At 42.5% G+C, this 24,336-nt stretch overlaps 1 protein-coding gene across 5 annotated transcripts; it reads left to right on the top strand.

Moving 5' to 3' along the window:
- The first annotated feature begins 416 nt into the window (after positions 1-416).
- On the top strand, positions 417-23,981 carry MAX (MYC associated factor X). Of its 5 annotated transcripts, none has more exons than XR_013228206.1 (5): positions 417-722; positions 9,682-9,789; positions 17,555-17,684; positions 19,607-19,810; positions 22,770-22,914. XR_013228206.1 is itself a non-coding variant. In XM_077320872.1 (4 exons), the coding sequence occupies exons 1-4, from the start codon at positions 687-689 to the stop codon at positions 22,955-22,957; spliced, it is 462 nt and encodes a 153-aa protein (XP_077176987.1). In that variant the 5' UTR covers positions 453-686; the 3' UTR covers positions 22,958-23,981. The 5 variants fall into 5 exon arrangements, 3 of the variants coding, with proteins under 3 accessions (XP_077176987.1, XP_077176989.1, XP_077176990.1); XR_013228207.1 differs by having other exon boundaries at positions 422-722; positions 17,561-17,684; XM_077320872.1 differs by lacking the exon at positions 19,607-19,810 and having other exon boundaries at positions 453-722; positions 22,770-23,981.
- The last annotated feature ends 355 nt before the right edge of the window (positions 23,982-24,336 follow it).

Below are 24,336 nucleotides of genomic sequence, written 5' to 3'. Positions count from 1 at the left end.
CACGACGATGGGTCTTCGTAGCATCAGGATTATCCCTTGCAGCCGATGCTGACTATCCCCTTCATTGGTTGCACATTTCACCATTTTAATGCCTTACCCGTGTCCAAATAGATCGTTTCTGATTTGAACTGGCAAGACTAAATAACAAAAGCTCATTCCTTTGCCTTCTGCCAGCAAAATGCTATTATCCTCTCTTCAGGCAAAAAAAAGTGTACGACCGGGGGGGGGGGTTACAGTCTTAACAGAGAGTGCCCTCGTTCCTCCCATCCACGTGTCCTCTCCTTAGTCTGCGGGAAGCGGAGCTCTTCCTCTTTGCTAGGGACTGCGGCCCCCAGAATGCCATGTGGCGCCCTTACGCCTGCGCAGACGGCCACCTCCGGGGTTCTGCTCTTTCCAGAGGCCGCCGGGAATGATAGTTGGGAGCTGCGTATCGCGACTGGCGCGGCGTTCTCGAAGGGACTCTAACTCCCGGCATGCAGCGCTCAAGGCGACGCGAGTGAGCGGACGGCGCGGGTCCGTCGTCACGTGCAGTGCGAGGTGCGTGTGCCGTTGATGCTGGAGGAGGAGACGACGACTAAGACGCCGACGGAGGAGGCTGGTGCGGCCGGGCTGTTGTCGTCGTCGGTTCAGCCCGCAGCGCCTGCCGAAGAGGCCTGGCAGTGGCTCAGCCGGGCGACGGCCACAGCATGAGCGATAACGATGACATCGAGGTGGAGAGCGACGTGAGTCTCGCGCTGCGCCCCCTCCCGCCCCTGCCCCCGCTCCTGCCCCTGCCCCCCCCTCCCGGTGGGTGGGTGCTGAGCGGCGCTGACAGGAATGCGTCTCTCTCTGTCTGTGTCTCCTTGTGGCACGAAGGGCAGCTTAGAACCCCGCCTGCCCCTCACCCGCCCCGGCACTCCGGCACAGGGCGGCCCGCCAGGATACGGGGGGGGGGGGAGAGAATGTGGCCTCGGCCTGAAGGGAGGTCAGTAGAAGGTTGGGGGAGTGGAGATTGTGTCAAAGAGAGAGGCGTCTGTTCGGGAGAAATCGGTTTCTTCGTACGGTCGAGGTAACCTGTGCAGGCCTCTTACAGGCTTGGGTTGGGAATGGTAGGCTTGAGGGTATTGGGATGAGGCTGGTTTTAAAGGGGAAACGCGGTCATGGGGTGACCTCTTGAAGGTTTGTGTGTGTGTGTTTCCCACTAGAGGCCCGGAAGTTTGTGTTGGAAGGGGAACGGTGAAGAGAACCTGTCATCGTGTCAGCCCTTTACTATCTTCTCAGTTCATGAGGGAGAGGGTACGGGGAGGGCAGTTTTGAGAACAGTATCCAGGAATGAGCAGGGTGCGGAACAATTCTGCTTGTTTCCTTATAAAAGAGGATACAGCCAGCTCTGTAAACAGTCTGTTAATATAGAGGGCAGGAAAGCCTCAGGCAGGATTGTAATCAAGCATCTGTTTTAATAAATATCTTAAAATGGAGAGGGGGAGTTGTAAGGCTTCTGCTTGTCCCATGGTAAGCGTGTGGCAATCAGTCCCAATGTGTTAGGGTACAGCATTCCCCCCCTTTGACAGTTGCCAGAGTATTTAATGAGTGAGTAGCAGAGAATTCTTTTATTTTTGGTATTTAATTTCCTTAATGGATTGTACTAGAAATGTTGCCCTTTCCAGAAAACCTCCATAAATCAGCTTATTTTGGCTGTTGTTTTGTTTTTGAAAATTCAGTGTTAATTTTAGCATCTTCAGTCACTTATAAAAATGAAAATTCACAAGGCAAAAGATACCTTGATTTTTAAATCTGTTGTATAAATTTCCTTGTGATCATACAGAATAATCCCTCAATCTGCAGTGTTGTCTGCCATATTGGAAGGATTTTTACAGGGCAGCATAGCACTTGATGTAATGAAGTTGATTTTTGTTTATTGTTAACTTTTGTTTGTATTTATGAGTGCTGCAGCACCATAGTTACTGCTGTCCCTGGAAACTTGAGTGTGATATTTTTTCCCATGTCTTGGTTGCTTATTGAGTCTTTTTAGACAAAAATCAAGAACAATATTGCAATGGTTTATACTATTGAGCATGGCTTTTAAAACTATTGATTGTTTTTAAATAACTGAGATTCTAAGGCATATTCTTGGATAAATAAATAACATTTTTTATAGAACCCATATATTTATTTATTTATTTGATTTCTAGCCTGCCACTCCTAAAATGGCTTGTGGCGGGTTACAACATATATAAAAACCCCAATAAAACTACCCCTAAAACACCAAAACTATTTAATAAAATACACAAAATCAGTATACAAAATATCCAAAAGCGGTGGAAACTGCATATAATGATAACTGACCAACTAAAAGCATAATCCAAAATGAGGCCACCAATAAACTTTTAACATTAATACCTGCTTAGAGACAAGAAATCAATGTATGTTCAGTGCTGTCTGTTCACATACAAGAATGTTCACTAATTTAAAGACTAGTGCTACATTAATCTGCATCCTGATGGTGAAAGTAAGGCCCATTGTATAGAATAAACATGCATAGAATCAGATTACAGGTTTCCTGACATTTCTGAGGGAGATTGTAATCAAACAGCAAAAAGAAAATAAAAGTATTTTTCCATGAGATGGAAAGTAAAAAAAAATGCTCAAGCTGTTTGGTTAGTAATCATTCACAATTCAGTAACTGAACATACTGTAGACCAGATAGATGGAGGGCATAAAATAGGAGTAAAAGATGACACCATGCAAGTTCATGAATGATCATATTGATGTACAAGGCAACATCTCCTGTGTTCTGCATCTGTGGTGACTTGCTGCAGTAGGGAATGCACAAGATGCGTTGTGTTATTTATAATGGTTAGCTTCAGAAGTGACATTTTGCTTCCCATTGTTATTTTTACAAATTGATAGGTTATTTTTAGTTCTAAGAGACCAAATGGGTACTTCAAAATGTTTGCACTAGGATTTCATTTTAAGTGATTGATTTTCTTAGAAATGTATAATTAAAACCAATTTATATTGAAGTCCAGTTCTTCATTTTTATCTTCCTTGAAGGAGAGCTTCATGATTATTATTGGCATATGTGTGTTCTGTGTTTTCAGATTGCCTTTTTCCACCACACAATTGAACAAATATTCGAGGTTGTTTCAGATTTTTTGTGTAATCCCCAGAAGCTTTTTCACTCTACAATGTTAAACAGGAAAATGATTTAGAAAAATAAAGACTCCTTGGTGAAATAGGGAGCCTTTGAAATTAACTCTGCTAAAGGAGAAAGCAAAGTACAAAATGCTTTCTGTTTGTATTGTAAATGTTCTTAGTAACAGTTATATATCTGCAAACAAAAGACATAAATAGTTGCTGCTTCCTTTTAAATATTACTGGCACGATGACTATAACTGATTAACCCATGAAGTATATGCTTTGAGTTTAACCATGTACATGGCTTTCTATATTTTTAGTGTTGCAGGGTAGTTTTTGTTTGGGTAAACACCAGAGTGCTGAGTCTGCAGCTCATACCTGTCAGCTGCCAGTGATGAGAAACCAGTCATTAAAAAAGAGAAATGAAAGTAACACCTTAACACCTATATAACCCTTTGTAGTACTCAAAGCATATCACATACACAATCTTAGTAATCTTTATTACATACCTGTACTTTCATCCCCATTTCTGAGCCCATAGTTCTGAGGTAGAGCACAAACATCAGTCCCTGGCATCTCCAGTTAAAAGACATTCCGGTTTCTGAAACATTACAGAACTGTTGGTACTGTGTTACATGGATCAATGGGCTAATCCAGTAAAGTAAGTGTGCATCTTGATTTGGTAGTATTGGATTTGCATAGTCTGATCTGTAGAGGCATAAGTCTCTGTCCATTTGTTAGGTTTTATGTTTTGCTTTAAAATGTCCTCATTTTAAAAACACAAAAAATATATGTCATAAATCGCAATTTCTTTTGATTCTCATGGTTGGTAAGCTCGTGATTTGTTTTACTATAATTGGAATGCATAAGGTATTTTTAGTAAAGTACACTGTATTTGAATTCTGTTTTCAAATATATATTTATACCTTGCCAGTTTGTGGGAACCTAGATTCAGAGGTTCTTCTGTTCTGATTTGGTGAGTGCTAGCATGCTAAAGAGAGTCCTGGATATTTTTTTGATTGAGCAAGATGAACCAAGGCTGAGGCTCCCATGTACGGCACTAAGAATAAATTACAATGAAACTTAAAATTTTCAGGGGACATTTATGTTGCCTCTCATATTCTGAAGAAAAAAGCTAGGCAGCATATTGTAGGTATACAGGAAATACAAGGGGTTTTACTTAAGGACAGCAAGTACAATGAGAATATCTTCTGCATGTGTTTTTGGGCTGTCTCAATGATTCCTTAGTAGAAATGTGAGCACTGGGGAGGTGCTTTCTTTAAACCTTGGGGAAATCCAGTTTTTGCATTGGAAAAATTGGAAATTTTTCAATATTTTCTCTTCTGGGATCAGTGAAATGCTTTCTAAGAGCAGTTTTCACTCGTTTCAAATGCTTTCCAAGAAGTGCAAGTACCCTTATTTTACTTCCTTGTACTGTCTATGTTTAGATTATTTCTGTGTACATTTTAACCTCCCACAGGTTCATGTTAAAAGTTGAGAGTTGTTGTCACACCTGTGAATTTTTTATAGTGTTTTGTTATAATCTGTTATGTTCAGTTTTGGAACCAGCATTATGTTACTATCACTAGATTTTGATGTATACCCATGAAGTTTTATGTCAACTGCCCTGACCCTTATGGGAGGGTGGTATAGAAATTTAAGACATAAATAAAATACATTTAGACATCTTAAAGGCATTTTAAAGGATATTGAAGAGGTCCTTGTTTCAGTTTTAGCAATATTCAAACATACTGATATAAACAGTTCATACAGTCATACTAGTACAGATTAAGTCCAAACAATATACCATAATAAGTGTAAAACATTTTATTTCTAATTTTCAGCTTCTATTTTTTCTGGTCTTAAGGTGGCAGAAGCTTATATGTCCTTGGGCAGCGCAGGTTGCAGCAGTTGGTAGCTTTGCCTAGTATTGTACTCTTGCATGTCTAAATATGCCAAATTATAAATATTACAAATACAAGTTTATTTATACGGTCACAGACCAGAATGCATACAAAGTTTTAAAATTTTAAATTATAATAATTATTATATGCTATTACAGCTATGAATGACTTCAAATTCAAAAAACCTTTAATGGCATATACATCATAAGAACAAGGGTAATTCATAATTATAATTAATTGATAAAAATTTCATAGTCTAGATCAGGGGTAGTCAAACTGCGGCCCTCCAGATGTCCATGGACTACAATTCCCAGAAGCCCCTGCCAGCATTGGCAGGGGCTTCTGGGAATTGTAGTCCATGGACATCTGGAGGGCCGCAGTTTGACTACCCCTGGTCTAGATAAACAAATAAAATAAAATAAGCAGTAGCCAACAGATTCCTCCAGAATGCCCAGCAATCAGTAATTTGCACCAATTGTAGGTGGCCCTGGTCTAGACTTGATTCTTGCCTAGCCGACTGTCCTTTTGTATCACAGTAGCCAAGAATTCGGACTTATTAAAGCAGAAACATAAGTTCAGGGTTGATAAAGTTAGCACTACATAGATTTCAGTTTTTCTCTGCAGTATTTTTCTTGACACAAACTCTCCCCACCATTATTTTTTCATGTCCAAATTTTCTAGAACAGGGTTTGACAAATTCCAAGCGCCATGGTACCTAGAAATGTATTTGTAATATCTAGTGTTTTCAACAGTCAGCCTCTTGGCGGTTCTCAGTAGGAAGCACAAATCTTAGGTTACCTAACCCATATTTCTTTATAGGTCACAACAATTTTCTTGCACTTTTTCAGTCACATTTATTTGTTTGTTTAATTTATATACCGTTGTTCCCAACAGGGCTCACGGCGGTTTACAGACAATTAAAATATAAAAGCACAATAAAACCCCATAAAATTCCCTATATAAATACTATTAATACCAATTAATACCAAGGTGGCAGGTGAAAGACCATTAACTATCTATCCCCTCGTCCAGCCGGGGACAACCATCCTATTGCTGGTGGGAGTGAAGCATCAGATCAATCAGATGGACACAGGGAGCCCTAGATCTAATAGCGGGACCTCACCCTGGCCTCAACCATATGCCTGGCAGAAGAGCTCCGTCTTGCAGGCCCTGCGGAAGGATGACAGACATGTCAGGAGACTGTTTAGAATTGGGTTTTATGGTGGCAATAATTAGACAGTATGGTCATTAAAATATAAACCCCTGACGGCCAAAAAATAAATCTGATTCCTGAATTTTTGTATGACTTGTGAAGGCCTGATCTAAAAATTTTACTTTTCAGAATGCCTTGGAGCCATGTAATGTAATAGAGCACAAATTTGCACAGATGTGCAACAGCTTTGCTTTCCTCCAGTTAGTTTCAGTGGCAAGTTATGAATCCTGTTTTTGGTCTTTCTAGCCCTAAGCAGTCTGGCCCTGGAATATATCAAGAATTGTCAGGTCCAAAATGAACTTTCCTGTATTCTAATAATTTCTTGGGCCTTATTCTCTTGTCATACATGGGACAAAATCTTATCAATCACATCAAGATTTTAAAATCTGAGATCCCCCATGTCCATCTGTTAATAAATAGATCTGTCTCCCCACTCTCACCAGTAAGACAGTCAGAAGGCTGGCCAAGGGGGTAAGCTTAGTTAGTTTTTTCGCTTGCCGTCTTGTTACCTTTAGTAATTGTAATTACGGGTATTTATGGGTTTTATTGTGTTTTTATTATTTTATTGTGCTAACCGCTTTGAGACCAATCAGGAACGGTGGTATACACATTTAAATAATAAATAATAAATAATAAATAATAAATAATAAATAGAATTCCCTCTGCAGTGGGGTTTGCTGTTCTCCATTTTTAATGGCTTACAGATTCCAGACAAAGACTGTTTCATTTTAGGGGGCTTTTGGCAATATTTGAATTGTTGAGTCTGTGAGCTGTGATTGCTGCTTAACAAGACAGCCTTGTATTTGTATTTGTTAGCCACCTTAGAAATTTTTAATTGAAAGTTGACATCAAAACACTTTAATAAATAATATATTCAGCTTTTGTTACTCATTGGTTTATATTCATTAATCACTTCCTTAAAAACTACCTAGAATGAAAGAACCAAGGGTACTCTGAAGTCATCACAAGATCATAGGTATGTCTTTTTAGGCGTCAGATAATGAACCATCATAAAAGCTGTGTTGATGGCCAGGTTTCAAATGAGAAGGAATTGTTCCAATGTTTGGTTAGCTGTTGTAGCACTCTTAAACCCTAATCCGCCTGGCTGCATACCTACCTGAATTAGTGAGATCCCTATTAATACTGGATTGTCTAATTTCTGGCCAGTTATAAAGGCCTTCAGACCAAAATGCCATTGTTTCTATTATGTTTTATATGTGCCTATATTAATTTCATGGAGTTCTAACGTTCAACTAGCAGAATCTCTTGGAACAGAGCTATGTTTCCCCCTCCCACTCCTTTCCTTGCCAGGAGCTGAGATTTTCCTGGACAGTCAAATGGTTTAGAAAGTAGCTGATGAGGTAGTAATGGAGAGTAGCATGGCAGTGGGCCACCTTTCCCTAATGAATGGAGGCCAGTGTTTTCATGCTATCCTTATTTGGCATTTAGTATGGCTTGTGCCAACCAGAACTCATTGGATTAGATCTTGCTGTCTTTCCTAAATGCAATGCACTTGCTTTGAATTATTGCCAGTAGTAAGTTACAGTAGGGCCAGGTGTTATATCCAGGGGTTAGTTAGATCTGTTTTTATAAAGAGGCTGGGAGAACAGGACATTTTAGCATATTGAACTAGTTGTAATTTTTTTTGGGGGGGGGTGATATCAGGCTATTCTGGATAGAAATAAGTATCTGGTTTCCTGGTTTCCTTAGATTTACTCAAAACATTGCACAAAATTGACTAACTTCAAAAAGGGGAAAGAGCAGTCTGTTCAACTGTCAAAACTTTTTATGCTTGGCCTCCTAACTTGGGTAATGAAACTGAAGTAGAGCAGTTTGATTGAGGCAGGAGAAAATCTGTGTTGATTTACTATGCTGCTCCAGTGTTTTGCATGCTTGGTGAATCTGGTTAACTGTCCTGGTTATCAGCACTATGGGTATAGTTCAGTATCATGCAGTTTAATTCACTTTGAATCCTCTAACACAACTTACCTCACTAGCTATAGCAGCACAGATAAAGTCATGGAACTTCTCAGTAGCTTGTGAAGGAGGAAACCAATGGGCCACTTCATTGTTTGTCCAGTTCTGCCTCCTAATAGGTTGCAGTGTTGATCTAAGAATTTCGAGACTGCTTTGTGCTTGGGATTTGGGGTGTACCTATTTACATCTGACACACAACCACTGCTGTCTGTGTCAGGAAGTGGGTGTGGGATTGTTGCCAAACCTGTGTGACTGGAGGCTGCCTTGACATCTGCTGGTCAGGTTTCATTAAGCATAATTTTATTTTCCTGGTGCTATCTCAAATTGTAATGAAAACAATGGTGGAGCACCAGGCAGTTGGAAGAAGGCAGAAACGAATTACTGCCAAAATAATAAATTTATTAAATCCTAGTGTATTTCAAATGTATACTATTATTAAAGTTCTGCTTTTTCTTGTGGAGCTAAAATTTTCTCTAACAATATTTATAGAGGGATTGGATTAAACTGTTTTTGACACTGGAAATCTGATCTCTAATGAAAAATTCAGGCATACTATTTAAATACCATTTGTGGCACTATCTTTTGGCTTTGAATGTCATTAGCTTACCAGGTTCCCCTTTTCAATCATCTTCAATCCATGACCTACCTGAATATATACTTAATTTTAAATTGGCTGAGGAAATTGCTCTTCTCTACTTGGTAGGGACATTTTTCAGGATCATGGCAGGAACAGAGAACTATATGCTATGTATGGGTTGTTTAAGCAGCCCCTTGTAACTGTTTTCCATTTTCTTACCATTCATAAATTTAGGTTAAAAGCAGTCTTTTGAATTATATGTGTGATATTTCTGCATACAAATAATTAAATCTTTATTCATCGGGTCAAGTCTGATTGAGCAAGATCACAATCTTGGATTTAAAAAGACTGCTTAGCTGTGATGTTGTGGCTAAGCTATGGAATTGCAGCTTCTCTTGTTGCCTGCAGTTGCACTGGATAAAAGTACATTCCAAGTTTCCTCCTCCCCCTTGTAGTGTTTTGGTCATTTTATGAGCTCTGGTTGATATTTGTTACAAACCTTTCTACAATATTTGGGGTTGCTAATACTGGTAAGAGTTCATTTATCAGTTTAATGTATGGCATATTAATGTTTGGAGCTTTCTTGGAGGTGCAGGCTCTGTAGTTCATGGATGACACCATAAACTTTCTAAACAATCATATTATTCACTTGCACAAAATTAAATGTTGCAGGGCAAAACCCATACTCTTCTAACTAATCACAATTGATTTGCATGCTGGACAGAACTGCCCTAGACGTTACTATTACTGAACCCCTTTGTTTTTTCCTTTCTGTTAGCACAGCTTTGATTCTGGAAATGCATCATTCTCACCTCACGATGCATCCTGAGCCAGGGATGCAGTGCAAGTTGCCAGTTGCCAACCATATAATGTTTGTTCTCCTTTTTGTCTAGGCTGATAAACGTGCTCACCACAATGCATTGGAGCGCAAGCGTAGGGACCACATCAAGGACAGTTTCCACAGCTTGCGGGATTCTGTGCCATCACTTCAGGGAGAGAAGGTGAGTTTATTGAGAGAAGTGATGTTTTTCCCCTTAATGCTGCTTTCAAGTTAGAACGGGAATTGCTTTACAGCCCACTCTAGGTGTAACATATAAAAGCTAATATATATAGCATATAAAAGATAATGCCAGTAATTCTGCAGGGGTCTCAGTCATATTGAAGAGAGGTTCATCATTCATTCTGTAAAGTGAAAGTGAAGCATCACTTCTCATTAGATCAGATGATTCCAAAAGTTTGGAAGTCTTGTCAAGTCTTTCAGGATTTCTGCGTAGCTTTGCTTTTGGTCCCTGTTTGCTTTTAGTACTGCTTGTTTTGTAACAGACCTTGCAGGCTCCACTTCATTGCATGTGAACCAGCAAGACTCACCTTATGCAGAGGAAGTTCTGTGACATCTCTGTGTTGTCACACATGTTGCAGAGAATGCTTGGTCTCTCCCCTCAATCCCCATCCCACTCTTTACCTTGAACATTGGTGTCAAGACATGTATATTTAGGAGACAGTATGGTACACATTAAAGTCTAAAATGATGAAAGACAAGCTGAACTACCCCATCACTTGCTTGTCTATACAGTGGTTTTCAATAAGGTTTTCTCCAATCTGTTAATACCCCAAAAGTTCCCAGTGACCATGGACCGGTGGCAGAACCTGTTCCTTCCATTTCATAGTCCTAGAATGACTTTAACAGTTAAGAGTATTTATTTACTTAAAACATTGTTATGCTACCGTTACACCTGATCAGGGTCCACAATGCAGCAAACATTAAAAAATTAAAACACTTGAGTAATTAAGTACATCTAAACACCGCCCGCGGCGCCGCGGACTAAATAATTCGCTAAGGGGTTCTGGGGCGGGATGTGTCCGTGATGAGGAAGAGTCCAGATTGGACCCTTCCTCTGGACAGACAATCGGAGGGACCAATTGGTTTTGCGCCTGCTGATTGGTCCCTCTGATTCCTAGCCCCAGCGACTGTGAGCCGCGCGCAGCGCGGCTCGCGGTTGCTCCCAGCCTGACACAGCGAGAGGCGCAAAGCGCCTCTCGCCGCGTCAGGCCGCCCCCTCAAAGAGCCGCCGCCCCAGAGAGCTGACCCAGAGGACCGCTGCCGGGGGACACGCACAAAGGTTAGTTCCTAGCACCCGCTGTATTCCTCATACAGCGGGCTATATTACTAGTTTAAAATTATAAAATAATTCAATTATTAAAACACCCAAAACAAACAGTGTTGGAAGGATGCCAATAACTGGGGGTATGCTAGACAAAACAAAGTCGCCCCCTTCTGGTGAAAGACACTGATAGAAGGAGACAGATGAATCGCTCTGGGGAAGGAGTTCCAAAGGTTTGGTGCCATGACTGCAAAGGCCCTATCTTGGCCCTATCTTAACTTCAGATGGCGTGGGCAGCCAAAGCAGGGTCTCTGAAGATGACTAGTGTGAACAGGTAGGTTCATTTGGTGGGGGTGGGGGGGGTTCCTTAAGGTATATTGGTCCAAGGTCATACAGGACTTTAAAAGCTAATACCAGCACCATGAATTGAGCCTGGAAGCAAATTGGAAGCCAATGTAGATGGAACAAGACTGAACTGATATGGTCCCTATGACCCACTTCAGTCAACACTCTAGCCACAACATTCTGTACCAAATCTAGCTTCCAGACAGTCTTTTAGAGCAGCCCCACATAGAGTGCATTGCAGTAATCTAATCTAGATGTTACCAGGGCATGTGCCTCAGTGGCACATAGGAAGGGATGTAACTGGTTCACTAACCAACCTGGTAAAAGGCAGTGCTGGCTACCACTGCTGTTTATTCAGTTGGAGGCCTTTCTGGGTCCAGGAGCACCCTTAAGCTATAAACCTCCTTTACAGTTATTTTTGCTAGGAAGGTGAATTTCTGTTTGTTAGTTTTCTAGCCAATGGCTGGGTAGGCAAGACTGATCTTTCCCTTTGCACTATGTTCTTTCTGAGAAGGAGACTGTGTGCAACTTCCGTTTAGCCCAGCTGTCCCCAACCCCCGGCCCAGGGACCAGGATTGGAACCGGTCCGTGGATCAGTTGCGGCTCGTCCTCCTCCCCGGCTGCTGCCTCAGGGGCTGCCCTGCCACTCTGCCGCCGGCTCACCTTTGGTATTCACTGGCGGCTGCCATGGCTGGGGCTCCTCCTAGGCGTGGCACTGCGCAGCTGCTGCTGGCAGCGCCCCCCAGTGGGCGGCGGGAAGTCAGGGGTGCCGGTGGGAAAGCAAGTGGAGCAGGGGCTCAGGCGACGGCAGCGATGTCCCTCGGCAAAAGACTCCCCCCCCCCGGGCCTCAGTAGAATTGTCAAGTGTTGACCAGTCCCCGGTGATAAAAAGGTTGGGGACCACTGCTTTAGACTATGCTCTGGTCTAACTCAAGCAAATCTGTTATTGTTTCCCTACCCTGTTTTCCTCGTGTGACACTGGTGATCACTTCGTACCATCGTACATGATCACACTCTCTTTTATTTCTTTTTTGGGGAGGATTTTGAATTATTAAGAAGGAAGGACTTTCCTGAATTATTTGCCCATGAATCCATGCTGCCATTTGAGCTCCGGAAATTTTACAGTAGCGTGTAGAATTTCAGCTTGAGCTTATCGCAGGCACTTCAGATGGGCATGTTTCACTCTGGGAGATGGGGAGGGAATGGCTACTCAGGAGTAGCCCAAAGTCTGTTGAATGTGTAAAGACTGGCTTTACGTCTTCCCTGGGCTTTTAATGTAATAATGCTAGCAGGTAACTTGTAGCTTTCTATAGGGCAAACGTGTCAGTCCTGAAAAAAGAATGAGGAAATGACCTGCTATTCATCAGTGGCTGGAATAACTACAGAGTTGTCTGCAGAAGCTCAGTACAAGGTACTTAGCTTGATAGACAGCATTTTTGTGTGTGCAATCACCTCTGATGACTCTGTGTCCTAGACATTATCAAGGTATGCCTATTTATTACTCATGGCATATGGACAAAGATCTTGGGACAAATGCTTGATGGTTTACGTTAGCTAAAATATGTGGTCTGGCCTTCTGCTATTTTTTGTTCTCCCTTGAGAGTACAAGCTGCTGAGTAGTCAGCCATTTCAGGGTCTTTCATGGAAATTTTGCTGGAGACACTTTTGCACAGGAAATGTAGCTGCAGCAAGCACCACCTAAAGCCATACCACATAAACTGGAAAGTGCCTTGTTGACATGAAATTAATCCTAATGTTTTACCTGTGATTGAATTATTTCAGTTTAATCCCGTTGATTTTGGTGATCTTAGACTGGAGTTACACTACATAGGGTTTCTCTGTAAATTTCCTTCTGCTGTGCTGAGTACATTAACAGCAATGTGAACCAGCATCCACAAGGGAATGGGATTGCCATTGTTCTCAAATAAGCTAGCTAATAAAGCTTTGACATGGCAGCAAAAGGGCAGCAGTGTGTACCATGCAGCAAATCATGCCCAGAACCCACTGTCTGCTCTGCTACCACATGCTCAGTGCTACTGCTGGTCAGCCAGGTCAGCCTGTGCGGGCCCAAAGAGCAACATCACCCAGTGGACAGCAAATATCCAGTTTAAAAGCTTTACCTTACTAATAATAGCCATGTAAACATGTGAGTTTTATCCCCTCCAAATCTTCGTGTAACTAGTCATTTGTAAGTATTTTATTAAAGTATATGAATGAAGCTGAAATGGGATACTAGTAATTCTAGTGGGAAGCCGTGTTAGCCTGAAGCAGCAGAACAAAATTTGAGTAGCACCTTTAAAACCAACAAAGTTTTATTCAAGGTATTAGCATTCGTGTGCATGCACACTTCAGGAGATACAATGTCACAATGCCATGGAATGAAAGTAGTTAGTTCAAAGTAGAGGTAGAATGTGAGTAAAATAATATGCAGTATAATGAAAATGGTTAATGTATTTAAAAGATAAATAGGAAAAACCAGCAGTTTGGATTTGTTTGTATTCACTTGAGATTGAATTGCTTGGAAAACATTTGGCATACAATAAATGCGTCTACAGTAAGAGAATAATGGGCAAATAGATAATCAATTTCAGCAGTTAGCTGAAATCTTGCCCTTCTGTCCCCTGCCTGTCCTCTTGGGGTATCATCTTATTTGAAGTAGAACATTTGGCTGTGTCTGTTCACAGACCAGAAAAAAAGCATGTGTATACTATTCTGTACTAAATTGCGTTATACAAGGAATAGTTATATTACAATCTACTTGTTCAAATCAGTTTTTTTTCTCCAGCATAAATAAATTAATTTCAATATCATTTGTATTTGTTACAGTGTTAAGTACCTAGGCAAAGATTGTAAGTTCTACATGTATTTTATGATATTGGGAGCATTGTCTGTTAAGAGGTGGAGAGTGTCCCACTGGTGCATGAGGGGTGAGGGAAATACAATCTCTGACTTGCATAAAAATTGTCTATTTGCTGTTCTTTGTTGCTACTTAAAGATGCCTTGTCTAACTGAGCTAACTGAGCTAGTTCTCTAAAAATAACTCTGTAGCTGAATTTTAAAAAAAGATTTCCCTAAAGCTAACACTTGGCTTGGAATTTATCTTTGGCCAGTTTTCTTCACACTATAGTATAAACAGTATCAACTTCTTAGATATACTTGATTTATCACATCACAACAGATGTTCTTTTACCATATTGCCAGATGAGCCCACACTGATATCTACATCTTTTTGCTTGCTTAATGCTTCTGTTAGAACTGTGTACTTGCTTGTCTTTAGATCAGTTGTTCTCAACCTGGGGGTTGGGGCCCCTTTGGGGGTGAACGACCCTTTCACAGGAGTCGTGGTAGGGCAAGCAGCTTGGCTGGGGGGTGCCATCCACACAACAGCCTTGTGGAGTAGATCGAGATAGAGCATTCGTCTGTCTGGAGCAGCGGAAAAGAGCGAGATTGGCATGGTGGGACAAGAGGCAGAACTGAACTGAGAAACCCCGGGGGGAAAAACAATCATGAACAATGGATCTTCACACCATTGGTCAGTTTCAGTTTAATTTCTGTGAAAGAACACTTGCATAATTTTATGGTTGGGGGTCAGGACAACATGAGGAACTGCATTAAAGGGTCGTGGTATTAGGAAGGTTGAGAACCCTGCTTTAAATGTTATGATTTTTTTTAAGGAATATCTTGGGGTAAATAGCAAATCCAAAATATATTTTCTGCTTTTTTAATCAACGTATGTAAATATAACAATTCTTTTTATGTGGCCACCATAAATCTGCCATTGATATGTTAACTTGAAAGTGAAAGTAAAATTTCTTTTTCTTTTTCTTTTTTGTAAAGAAATATTTCTCCTAATGGAAGATAAAATAATCTTCCAGCGTTATGTTAAAGCATGTTTTTTACAGGGACTGTGTACATGGACCTTACTATTCATTTAGGACATCTTCAAGTTGCCTTTCTCTAACAAAAGGCTCAGGGTGGCTTGGATTACAAACCCTACCTTCCTATTCTGGAACAATGCAAATATTCTACCCACCCCATGTGCACATACCACTATTGCACTAAGGTCCATTTGTCTGCTTGTTCAGGTTTCTTGTGCTATATCATGGCACCTTTCATACAATCCTCGATATAAGATGCATACAACAAATTGTACTCCATCCACAGAGGGGGAAGCCAGCCCAGTAAAATGAAGAATTCATTGTCCTGGATGACATCAATGCCCATGTGGACAAGCTGACCTTGGGTTTTGGCCCAGACCTAGTATTTGGCCCAGACCTAGTATTTACCATGGCAGCACTAGAAGAAGAGGAGGAAGAAGAAGAGTTGGTTCTTATATGCCGCTTTTCTGTACGCAAAGGTTCTTATATGCCGCTTTTCTGTACGCGAAGGAGGCTCAAAGTGGCTTACGGTCACCTTCCCTTTCCTCTCCCCACAACAGACACCCTGTGAGGTGGGTGAGGCTGAGAGAGCCCTGATATCTCTGCTCGGTCAGAACAGTTCTATCAGTGCCGTGGCGAGCCCAAGGTCACCAAGCTGGCTGCATGTGGAGGAGTGCAGAATCGAACCCGGCATGCCAGATCAGAAGTCCGCACTCCTAATCACTACACCAAACTAGGGTTCTCACAGATTGTCACCACCCCACCAAGCTGACCACACCCTTGACCTGATCTTCGTTGCAGGGATAGAAGTGACTCTGATTGCAAATGAAGCAGAGCCATGGTCAGTCTACTACACCCTAAAAGACTGGCTATATATCTCATCCCCTTCCCTGTTAGGCAGAGGGTGTATTTTTGCCTGCCAACAGAGTCTTATTGGTCCAGAAGAATTCCTGATTGATCTGTGGCATTTCTGGAAAAGTAGGGGAGTGAGTGGCTGGGGATCAATTACTGACATATCTGGATGAAGCTTTGGTCCTTGATCCATTCCAGTCCAGCTTCCAATCTGGCCATGAGGTAGAGACAGCTCGAATTCCCCAGATGGATGACCTCTGATGCCAGCTGGACCAAGGCGGATTGATGTTGCTAATATTACTAGAGCTAACAGCAGTGTTTGATATTTTTCACCACAAGCTCCTTGCTCACCACCCCCTTTCTCCAAGGTCGAAGACAGATAGTGATAATTGAGGAGGACCAATTGCACCACTCTGAACTCAGACGTGGAGGTCCACAGGGAGCAATTCTCTCCCCAACATTATTTAACATCTTCATCTTCCCTGTCGCCCAGCTGGCCACAGCTCTTCTGCCAGGCTTTCAGCTGAAGACCCACGGCAGAAGTGCCTCCTGCAGCCTAGATCCATCCTCTTTTAGGCAGCCCCACTGCCCCAAACTCATGGTCTCCTCCTTCCCAGTTGTTGTAGTTGCTCGTGTTTCATGAAATTATGGTTATGTTTTATTCTCAATTGTTAAAAGTTGTTTAACGTACATACTATTTTATTAGTTCTGTGTACACTGAGATGCCATATATAAATTGAATAAATAAATAAATGGTTCCAGCCTGTCCTTTGGGCAGCACAGCCTGGATTCACCTCTAGAAGGACAGGTTTGTCTCAGGTTGCCAGTAATTAAGAATTTCAAAATGCCTCCAATGTGTGCTGCTTTCTTCCTTGCTGTAATCCCTAGTCATTGAATTCTTTAATTTCTGTACCACAAGTATTCCAAACTGTGATATCACTACAGAAGTTATGTTGCCATGCAAATTGATATTCATTCAAAAGCATTTCACAAACCCAAGTGTGTTACAGGGGAACAGGTAAACAAAATACCCTCTCCTACAGATATGTACTACTATGAAGTACACTAGCCTGTCCTGCATTGTCCCAGTTGCTGAGAACGTATAAGACTATCTTCTGTCGTAATGTCTTTTTAATATATCAATATGAGTATTTTTAGGATTTGATGGCTTATCTGCTAGACCAGGACATTAAGTTTAGTCTCTGGCGGCATGAACTAATTTTCATTTAGTTTTATATGTGGGATGCAAAATATAAGTTGTGTGCTGAACAGCAGTAGGCAGTCTATACTTTGCAGAAGAGTTCTTGGGGCGGGGGGGGGGTTGCACCATCAGATACTGTGTAACACTGAAGCTGATGCTACTACCTCAGTTGTTTCTATAAAATCAGGAGCTGAGTTTATACTGACACTAGAACACACATAGAGAACAAAACTCGTGTCTTAATACCCTTTATCTTAATTCTTTGCTTGAATGCATTAAAAAAGAGCTAAGCTAAATAATTTAATCCCTAGTCTCCCTGCAAAAAGGAGAGTTGACCTAGCTGCCTGTGTGAACTAGGACTTTATCTGGTGTTTTTTTCCTACTATTGCAACAGGCATCCCGGGCCCAAATCCTAGATAAAGCCACAGAGTACATCCAGTACATGCGCCGAAAAAACCACACGCACCAGCAGGACATAGATGACCTAAAGCGTCAAAACGCCCTATTGGAGCAGCAAGGTGAGCTGGTCTGAGCTGGGGTTCTCTATCTGGGCTGTCTTGGGTTAGGCCATTTTATAGTAAAGTACTCTGCCATATTAATTTTCCTGTGTTGGCTTCCTAGCCTGGGACCCACAAGTCTTTCCCCATAATCAGTAAAGCCATGGTTGGTTGCAAGGACCTCGGGACTTTATGTTTGTAATATGTCATGGACCTCTTAGATCAGTTGAACACAGCTCCTCCAAACCTTTTATGATGAAGGGTCCCTTTTTTCTTTGCCTAAGTTTCAGGACTTTGACCCAGGATGTTGCTTGTGGAGAAATAATTTTGATTATCCAGTTGTTGCCTTTAATTACCAGAAAATATACTTGTGGCACAATAACCTGCTGTTCAACTGAAGTAGATAACAGCTGCCAACAGTTGTGCTACATTACAGGGGCATGTGCCCCTGTAATAGTTAAAGCATTACCCTTCTCAGCTCACTTTCTGGCTTTTAGGGCAGGGTACGTAAAATGATGCCCTGAATTACCATTTTCAGAATGTGTCAAGCAGGATCAGCCAGTGCTGGTTACTTATAATAGGTGTTTTCCAAAGAACTGAGTGACTTGCATATAGTTCTCATGTGATTTTCCATCCAGATACTGTGTGCTACTGGATCATTCTCAGGCCCTGTTCGTCCTACACTGCCACAGCATTTGTGTCAAACAGGAGCACTTCTGATCCTTTTATTTGGCATACTGGGTTGGTTCTTGACCCAGATAATGGAAGGTGCACCCCTGAAGTGCTAGTGGTAGCATGGCAGACAGTTATGGGCTTGGCTTCTGCCCTTGCCACCTGACTCCACACAGTTGCTGAAGTTCTGGCTGGGCAAACTGGGAGTGAGCCTTGTCTTTCTCCTCTTCACCTTTGCCAATAAATAGTCAGTGTTACATTTTATGGCACTTAGGACAAAAGGTGGCCTACACGTGAACTAGCTTCACTTTATTTGTGTGAGATTATTCCTGCTTTATGTTCCACCACCTACAACTGGCTGGTGATCCCTGGTTCCAAGGAGGCTCGCTTGACCTCAACCAGAGCCAGAGCCACCTGGTGGAATGAGCTCCCAGAGGAGATTAGAGTCCTGATGGAACTAGAACAATTCCACAAGGCCTGCAAAAGAGAGCTCTTCTGCCAGGCAGTTGGTTAAGGTTGACGGAAACTAACAACATCTACTGGGCCCCCAAGCCTTCCTCCCATGAATTCAAGCACCCTGAGCTGACCAACCATGGGACTGTTAGAATTTTGAGGTTATTAATTACTGTTCTTTTTATTGCTGTTACTGTTATTACTGTTATTCATCTGACTTGAGTTTTACTGTATTGTTCCTGTTCCCCAATGTTTCATATGAACTGCCCTGAGCCTCAGGTGACAGGGGTATATAAATGTAATAAATGTGTGAAGGATGGTTTGGCTGTTTTTAGTCATCAGTTGTATACTCTGACATAGGCTGAGAGGATGTCACTCAGTGACCATGGCTATCTAGCATTTGACTCTATACATACTAAATGTATGGATTCAAATGCTAGATAGCCATGATCACTGAGTAATCTCAGTAATTTGTCTATAAAATCTGTCTGCCTCTAGTTATCCCAGTAGTTTTGTGCAGTGTTTCTGGACAAGGGGGCTCATGGTCAGTACTTGCTGAAAACACCTGAGGTGGTTTGTTTTAGCTGTCAGTGTAAAGGACCTTGGGTTTTCCCCCAGGACAATTAGGGATAAGTAGAAATAAATGCAATGCTATCTGACTTACAAATTTAGAGTTTTATTTACTAACTTAAGAACGTGTAGAATTTGGAGTTAACACGTAAATTACATATTGTTTGAAATTATTTCTGAAGTATAATAGAACAGCTTTGGTGGATCAGACCAATGTTCCATTTAGTCTAATGTTCTGTTTCCCACAGTGGTCGCACAGATGCCACAAGAAGCCCACAGAAGGAATACGGTGGCCAAGCCCAGTTCATGCTGCTCACCAGCAACTAGCCTTCAGAATTATGCTGCCTCCAAACATGGAGGTTCCATTTAGTTGTCATAGTTTATTGATGGACCTGTCTTCTGTGAATTTTTAAAACCATCTTACCTATTGGCCGCCACCACATCACATGGCAGTGAGTTCCATAGGGTTCATTATGCATTGTCTGAAAAAAGTATTTTTTGTCTGTCCTGAGTCCACTGGCATCAACTTCATTGAGCGTCTCAGAGTTTTGGAATTTTGAGAGAGGACAAAAGTTTTCTTTTTCCACTTGTTCTACACCATCCATAATTTTGTAAACTCTTTAGCCATACTTTCGGTAAACTAAAAACGGCCCAAACTTCTTAGTCTTTCCTTGTAGGAATTAGGAAGGCTCTCCAGCTGGGCCAACCAGAACTGTAAGTGGTATTTCAACTGCAGCTGCACAGATCTATTCAGAAGTATTATGATGCTGGTTGTTTTATTTTCAGACCCTGTTCTAATAATCCCTAGAATAGAATTTGCCTCTTGCATTGCTGCCACACACTGAGTAGGCATTTTTGTTGCCCTATCCATCATAACCTCATGTTCTTTCCTGGTCTGTCACTGGCAGTTTAGCACCCCTAGTATATAAATGAAGTTAAAGATGCATCACTTTACATTTAGGTATATTGAACCTTGCCACTATTCCACTCACCTAGTTCACAGTGTGTCATCCTCAGACTTGGCCACTTCATTGCTCACTCCTGATTCAACACATTAAATAGCACTGTTCCAAGTATAGATTCCTATGGAAACCCATTGCTTCACTGCAATTGTCTCTGTGCTTCTATTTGAAAATTCCTGTAGTTCAAATCATAATTATGTAATCTATGCAATATATTATATACACTAGGATCCAAAGCCCGTCCATAAGGACGGGCTTTGAGGGGGGGCACCCCCCCAGCCGCCGTGCTTCCCGGCGACCCCGCCGGCTTCCCAAGGGCCGGGGGGGAGGCTCCCCCGGGGGCTCCCCTCCCCGGCGAGCAGGCAGCTTGCACAGTGTGTATCACATGACCCGGGTGCCCCCCTCCCCGATGTTGGCCCGGGCTGGGAGCGGGGCTGGGAGGAGTGCCGGGCCGCCCCTCCCCCAAACCCAGAAGTGAGCGGGTGTTGGCTGCCAGTGGCTCAGAGCTGGGTACGCGCACGGATGAGGGGGGAGAGAGAGCACGATGCGAGGCATTGCCGAACCCAGGTGCGCCTTCCGGAGCAGGAGGAAGAAGCAGTGGCAGGCGCAGCAGCCATGCATCCGGCCGGACACCATGATTGGCTCCGCCGTTGCCACAGGCGGCCCTGTCAAGCTCCGGGACCATCTGGGTGGGCTGGTGTGGCAGTTAGCTCGGAGCTTCGTGTTCATCTTCCCGGTGAACGTGGTGGGCTACCTGGGGCTGAGTTTCAGCTGGGTCCTCAATGCCTTGCTCTGCCTTGTCTGGGCGCAGCAGCGACGCGGTGAGAAGAGCTCCAGCCTGGACTGTGGCGAGTGATGGAGGGGCCAATCAGAGGGCGCTTTGCGCCCTCCAATTGGCCTGTGTTTCGCCCAGGTGGGGCCAAGGGGCCATTCGGAAGGCGCACCGTGCACGCCTTCCAATTGGCCCCTTGGCTCCGGACTGACAAGTCCGCTTGTCAGTCCAGGGCCAAGAAGCCGATCGTGGGGCACCCCCATCCCGGACTCAGCCCCCCCCCCCCTTAGTCTTTTATTTATAACGCGGAGCGGTTACAGATAGAAACCATCAACATTGTGACAAAGGAAAAAGAAGGGCATATTGTTACTATGGTTTAGATATATGTTGCCCTTGAACATTGCTAGAAGAAATGATTGGGGAAGATGCACTCAAAAATTAACCTTCTCTTGAATAAGGTAACAGTGTCCTCTTACAGATTAGAAATTTGTTAAAAGAAAGCAGAGTAGGAACAAATGGACAGCTCTCACACTGGAGGGAAGTGAGCAGTGGGTGCCCCCTCGAGAGAGAGGTTGAGCTGTATAGTGTCTATATTGGCAGATGGTAATCAGGGTCATGAATATCAAGGCCTGATTGTGAAGAGCTACAGAAGGCTCTCTTCAAATTGGGTGAGTGGGCAACTGAGCAATAGCATGGCAAATGTCATTCAAGTATAAGATGTGCATTGGAACACATATCCTAATTTAAAATATATTCAAAGGGGTTGTGAACTGGCTCAAACCAAGATTGTAAGTAATTATGGCGGATTGTTCAGTGAAAATGTCAACTCAGTGTGGAGCAATGGTGAAAAAGGCAAACTCCATGCTGGAGATGGTTAGGAAAGGGATTGAGAATATAATGGCAAATGGAATGTCCCTGTTGCTGCCTCAGTATCATCTCTTGTTCTGGTTACTGAATTTTTTTAAAGATTATTGCGGAGCTGGAGAAAACACAGAAGAGGGCAACTAAAATAATCAAGGGGTTAGAGCATGTCTCCTGTGAGGAAAGGTGGTGGCATCTGGGATATTTTACTAGAAATGAAAAGGCAACTAAGGGTAGGGACATAATAGAGGCTTATACTATTGTGCACAGGAAGGAGAAAGTGGGAGAAATTTTTCCCTCACCCATAATATTAGAATTTGGAAGCATCCAGTGAAGTTGTTGGAAAATGGGTTCAAGACAGACAAATGGAAATACTACTTTATTCAATAAGTAATTAAACTGTGGAATTCACTGCCGATGGACATAGGGATGGCTTTGAACACAGATGCTTTAAAAACTGGGTAAACAAATTCATGGAGGAGAGGTCCATCAGTGGTGATAGCCATAGTGAGTAAAGGGAACTTCCGCATTCAGAGGCAGGTAGAATGAAACAGGAGACTAAACTAGATGGACCATCTGATCCAGCAGGCTCAACTTAAGTTCTTACAATGCAGTTAACCATTTTGAAGAAAAATAGTTGGACAATTTCTTCAATTTCCCTTTTTTTCCTATCAGATTTTAGAAGTATTCAGAAATGTACTGAGTTGTTGTCTGTGAATTAGCCAGGTGATAACAGGTTAACATGGTCCATGTCATGGTTCTGTGTATAACATTTGCCTTTTCCCCTGCTCATATATCCATGGTCTTGCATTTTAGTTCGTGCACTGGAAAAGACAAGATCAAGCAGTCAACTGCAGGCCAACTATTCCTCTTCTGACAACAGCCTGTACACCAATCCTAAAGGCAGCACCATCTCCGCCTTTGATGGTGGCTCTGACTCCAGTTCAGAGTCCGAGCTGGAAGAACCTCAGAGCCGGAAGAAGCTTCGCATGGAGGCCAGCTAGAAGAGGTCTCTGTTTCCGCTGCCATTAGACACTTGCTGGCTGCTTAAGGACTTTCCTTTCCTTCTTTAGTAGAGGCTCTTGGACTGCGGCTTCCCCAGGTTCTTATCCCTTATTTGATCCCCTTTTGAGTTAATCCAAACCTCTGGCTTGGCAGCTTATCCTCTGGAAGACACCAGCTATGGCTTGGAGCAAGATGTAGCCCTGTCTTGTCCTGCCCTATGGCTGCAAGTTTCTCGTGCCAGGAATGCTCAGGCTATCTGATGAACTGACGATAGCCTGTGATTGTCTGGGCGGCGTAAGGACAGTGACTCGTCCATTTATCCACTAAAGCTGCACCACTTTTGCATTGATCAGAATATTTCTATTTATGTCAACAAGGCCAAATGCCCCCCTGAAGAATCTTAAGGGGGGGGGGGGAGAGTAGAAGTTATGCACAGAAGTATTTTTGTGTACACTTTCCAGAAACGATGGTGCAGAACTCGAGATGGGTTTTCTTTTGTATTTTGGCAGGTGATTAATTGATATTTATTTCCTCTTACGGAAACTCAATCTGGTCAGGTTCTTCTTCCTGCTGTGGTCATCGGTGACATGAAGCTACAGATTCGTAGCATGAACTCCCTATCAGTTTCTCAGAAATAGAGCCAGCTTTTAAAATGTAAATACACCATAAGCTTTGTTACCTGGTACTAATAACTGCATCATAGCATGGACCTCTTGCCCCACGGCAAATGGGCCAGTTACTCATGTGAGTTAAAAAGGGCACAGGCTGTGAGTGAGCAAAGGCCTTGGTATGTGTGTGTGTGTGCGTGCATGTGTGTGTGCGTCCTTATATTTTTGTCTTCTTCCCACTCTTGTTTGTGATGTTTTCTGAATTTAGTGTATACAAGTGTAGCTTGGTCTCTGTCCAGGTGTGAGTCTATTCCATGGAACTGAAGTATGTTGTACATACTGCCCACGAATTGTCTTGCAAGTTAAGGCTTCCCTTTACTATAAGACTATAAATAAAAATATTTTATCCTTGTAAGTGGAAGTGTTTTCTTTTTGGGACACTCTTAGAAACAATGTCATTTTCTCCAAAACACCATGAGGTCTGAAAGTAAGAGCGGTGGTGTCCCCCTCCTTTAAACCTGAGCCAGGATGAACTTGCTGACCAGCGAATTTATTCTGTACAAAATGCTGTATTTCTCATACGTTATATGAAATGCTGATTTATCAGTAGCCAATCCCAAGAAAAGGTTGTATCTAGGATAGAAATGCATAAAGGAAGACAGCACCTTTTCTTGTATTGCCATAAGTAGTTGTCCAGAGCTTTGTTTTGATAAGCCCAGTGGGTTGTGTTCAGCCCCCTAAAACAGGAAAATTAGAACTCTACTAAACTG

The sequence above is a fragment of the Paroedura picta genome, chromosome 2 (assembly GCF_049243985.1).
Source record: "Paroedura picta isolate Pp20150507F chromosome 2, Ppicta_v3.0, whole genome shotgun sequence".
Classification (NCBI taxonomy): Eukaryota; Metazoa; Chordata; class Lepidosauria; order Squamata; family Gekkonidae; genus Paroedura; species Paroedura picta.
Note: the sequence above shows the minus strand (reverse complement) of the source record. Positions and strands in the feature narration are given on the sequence as shown.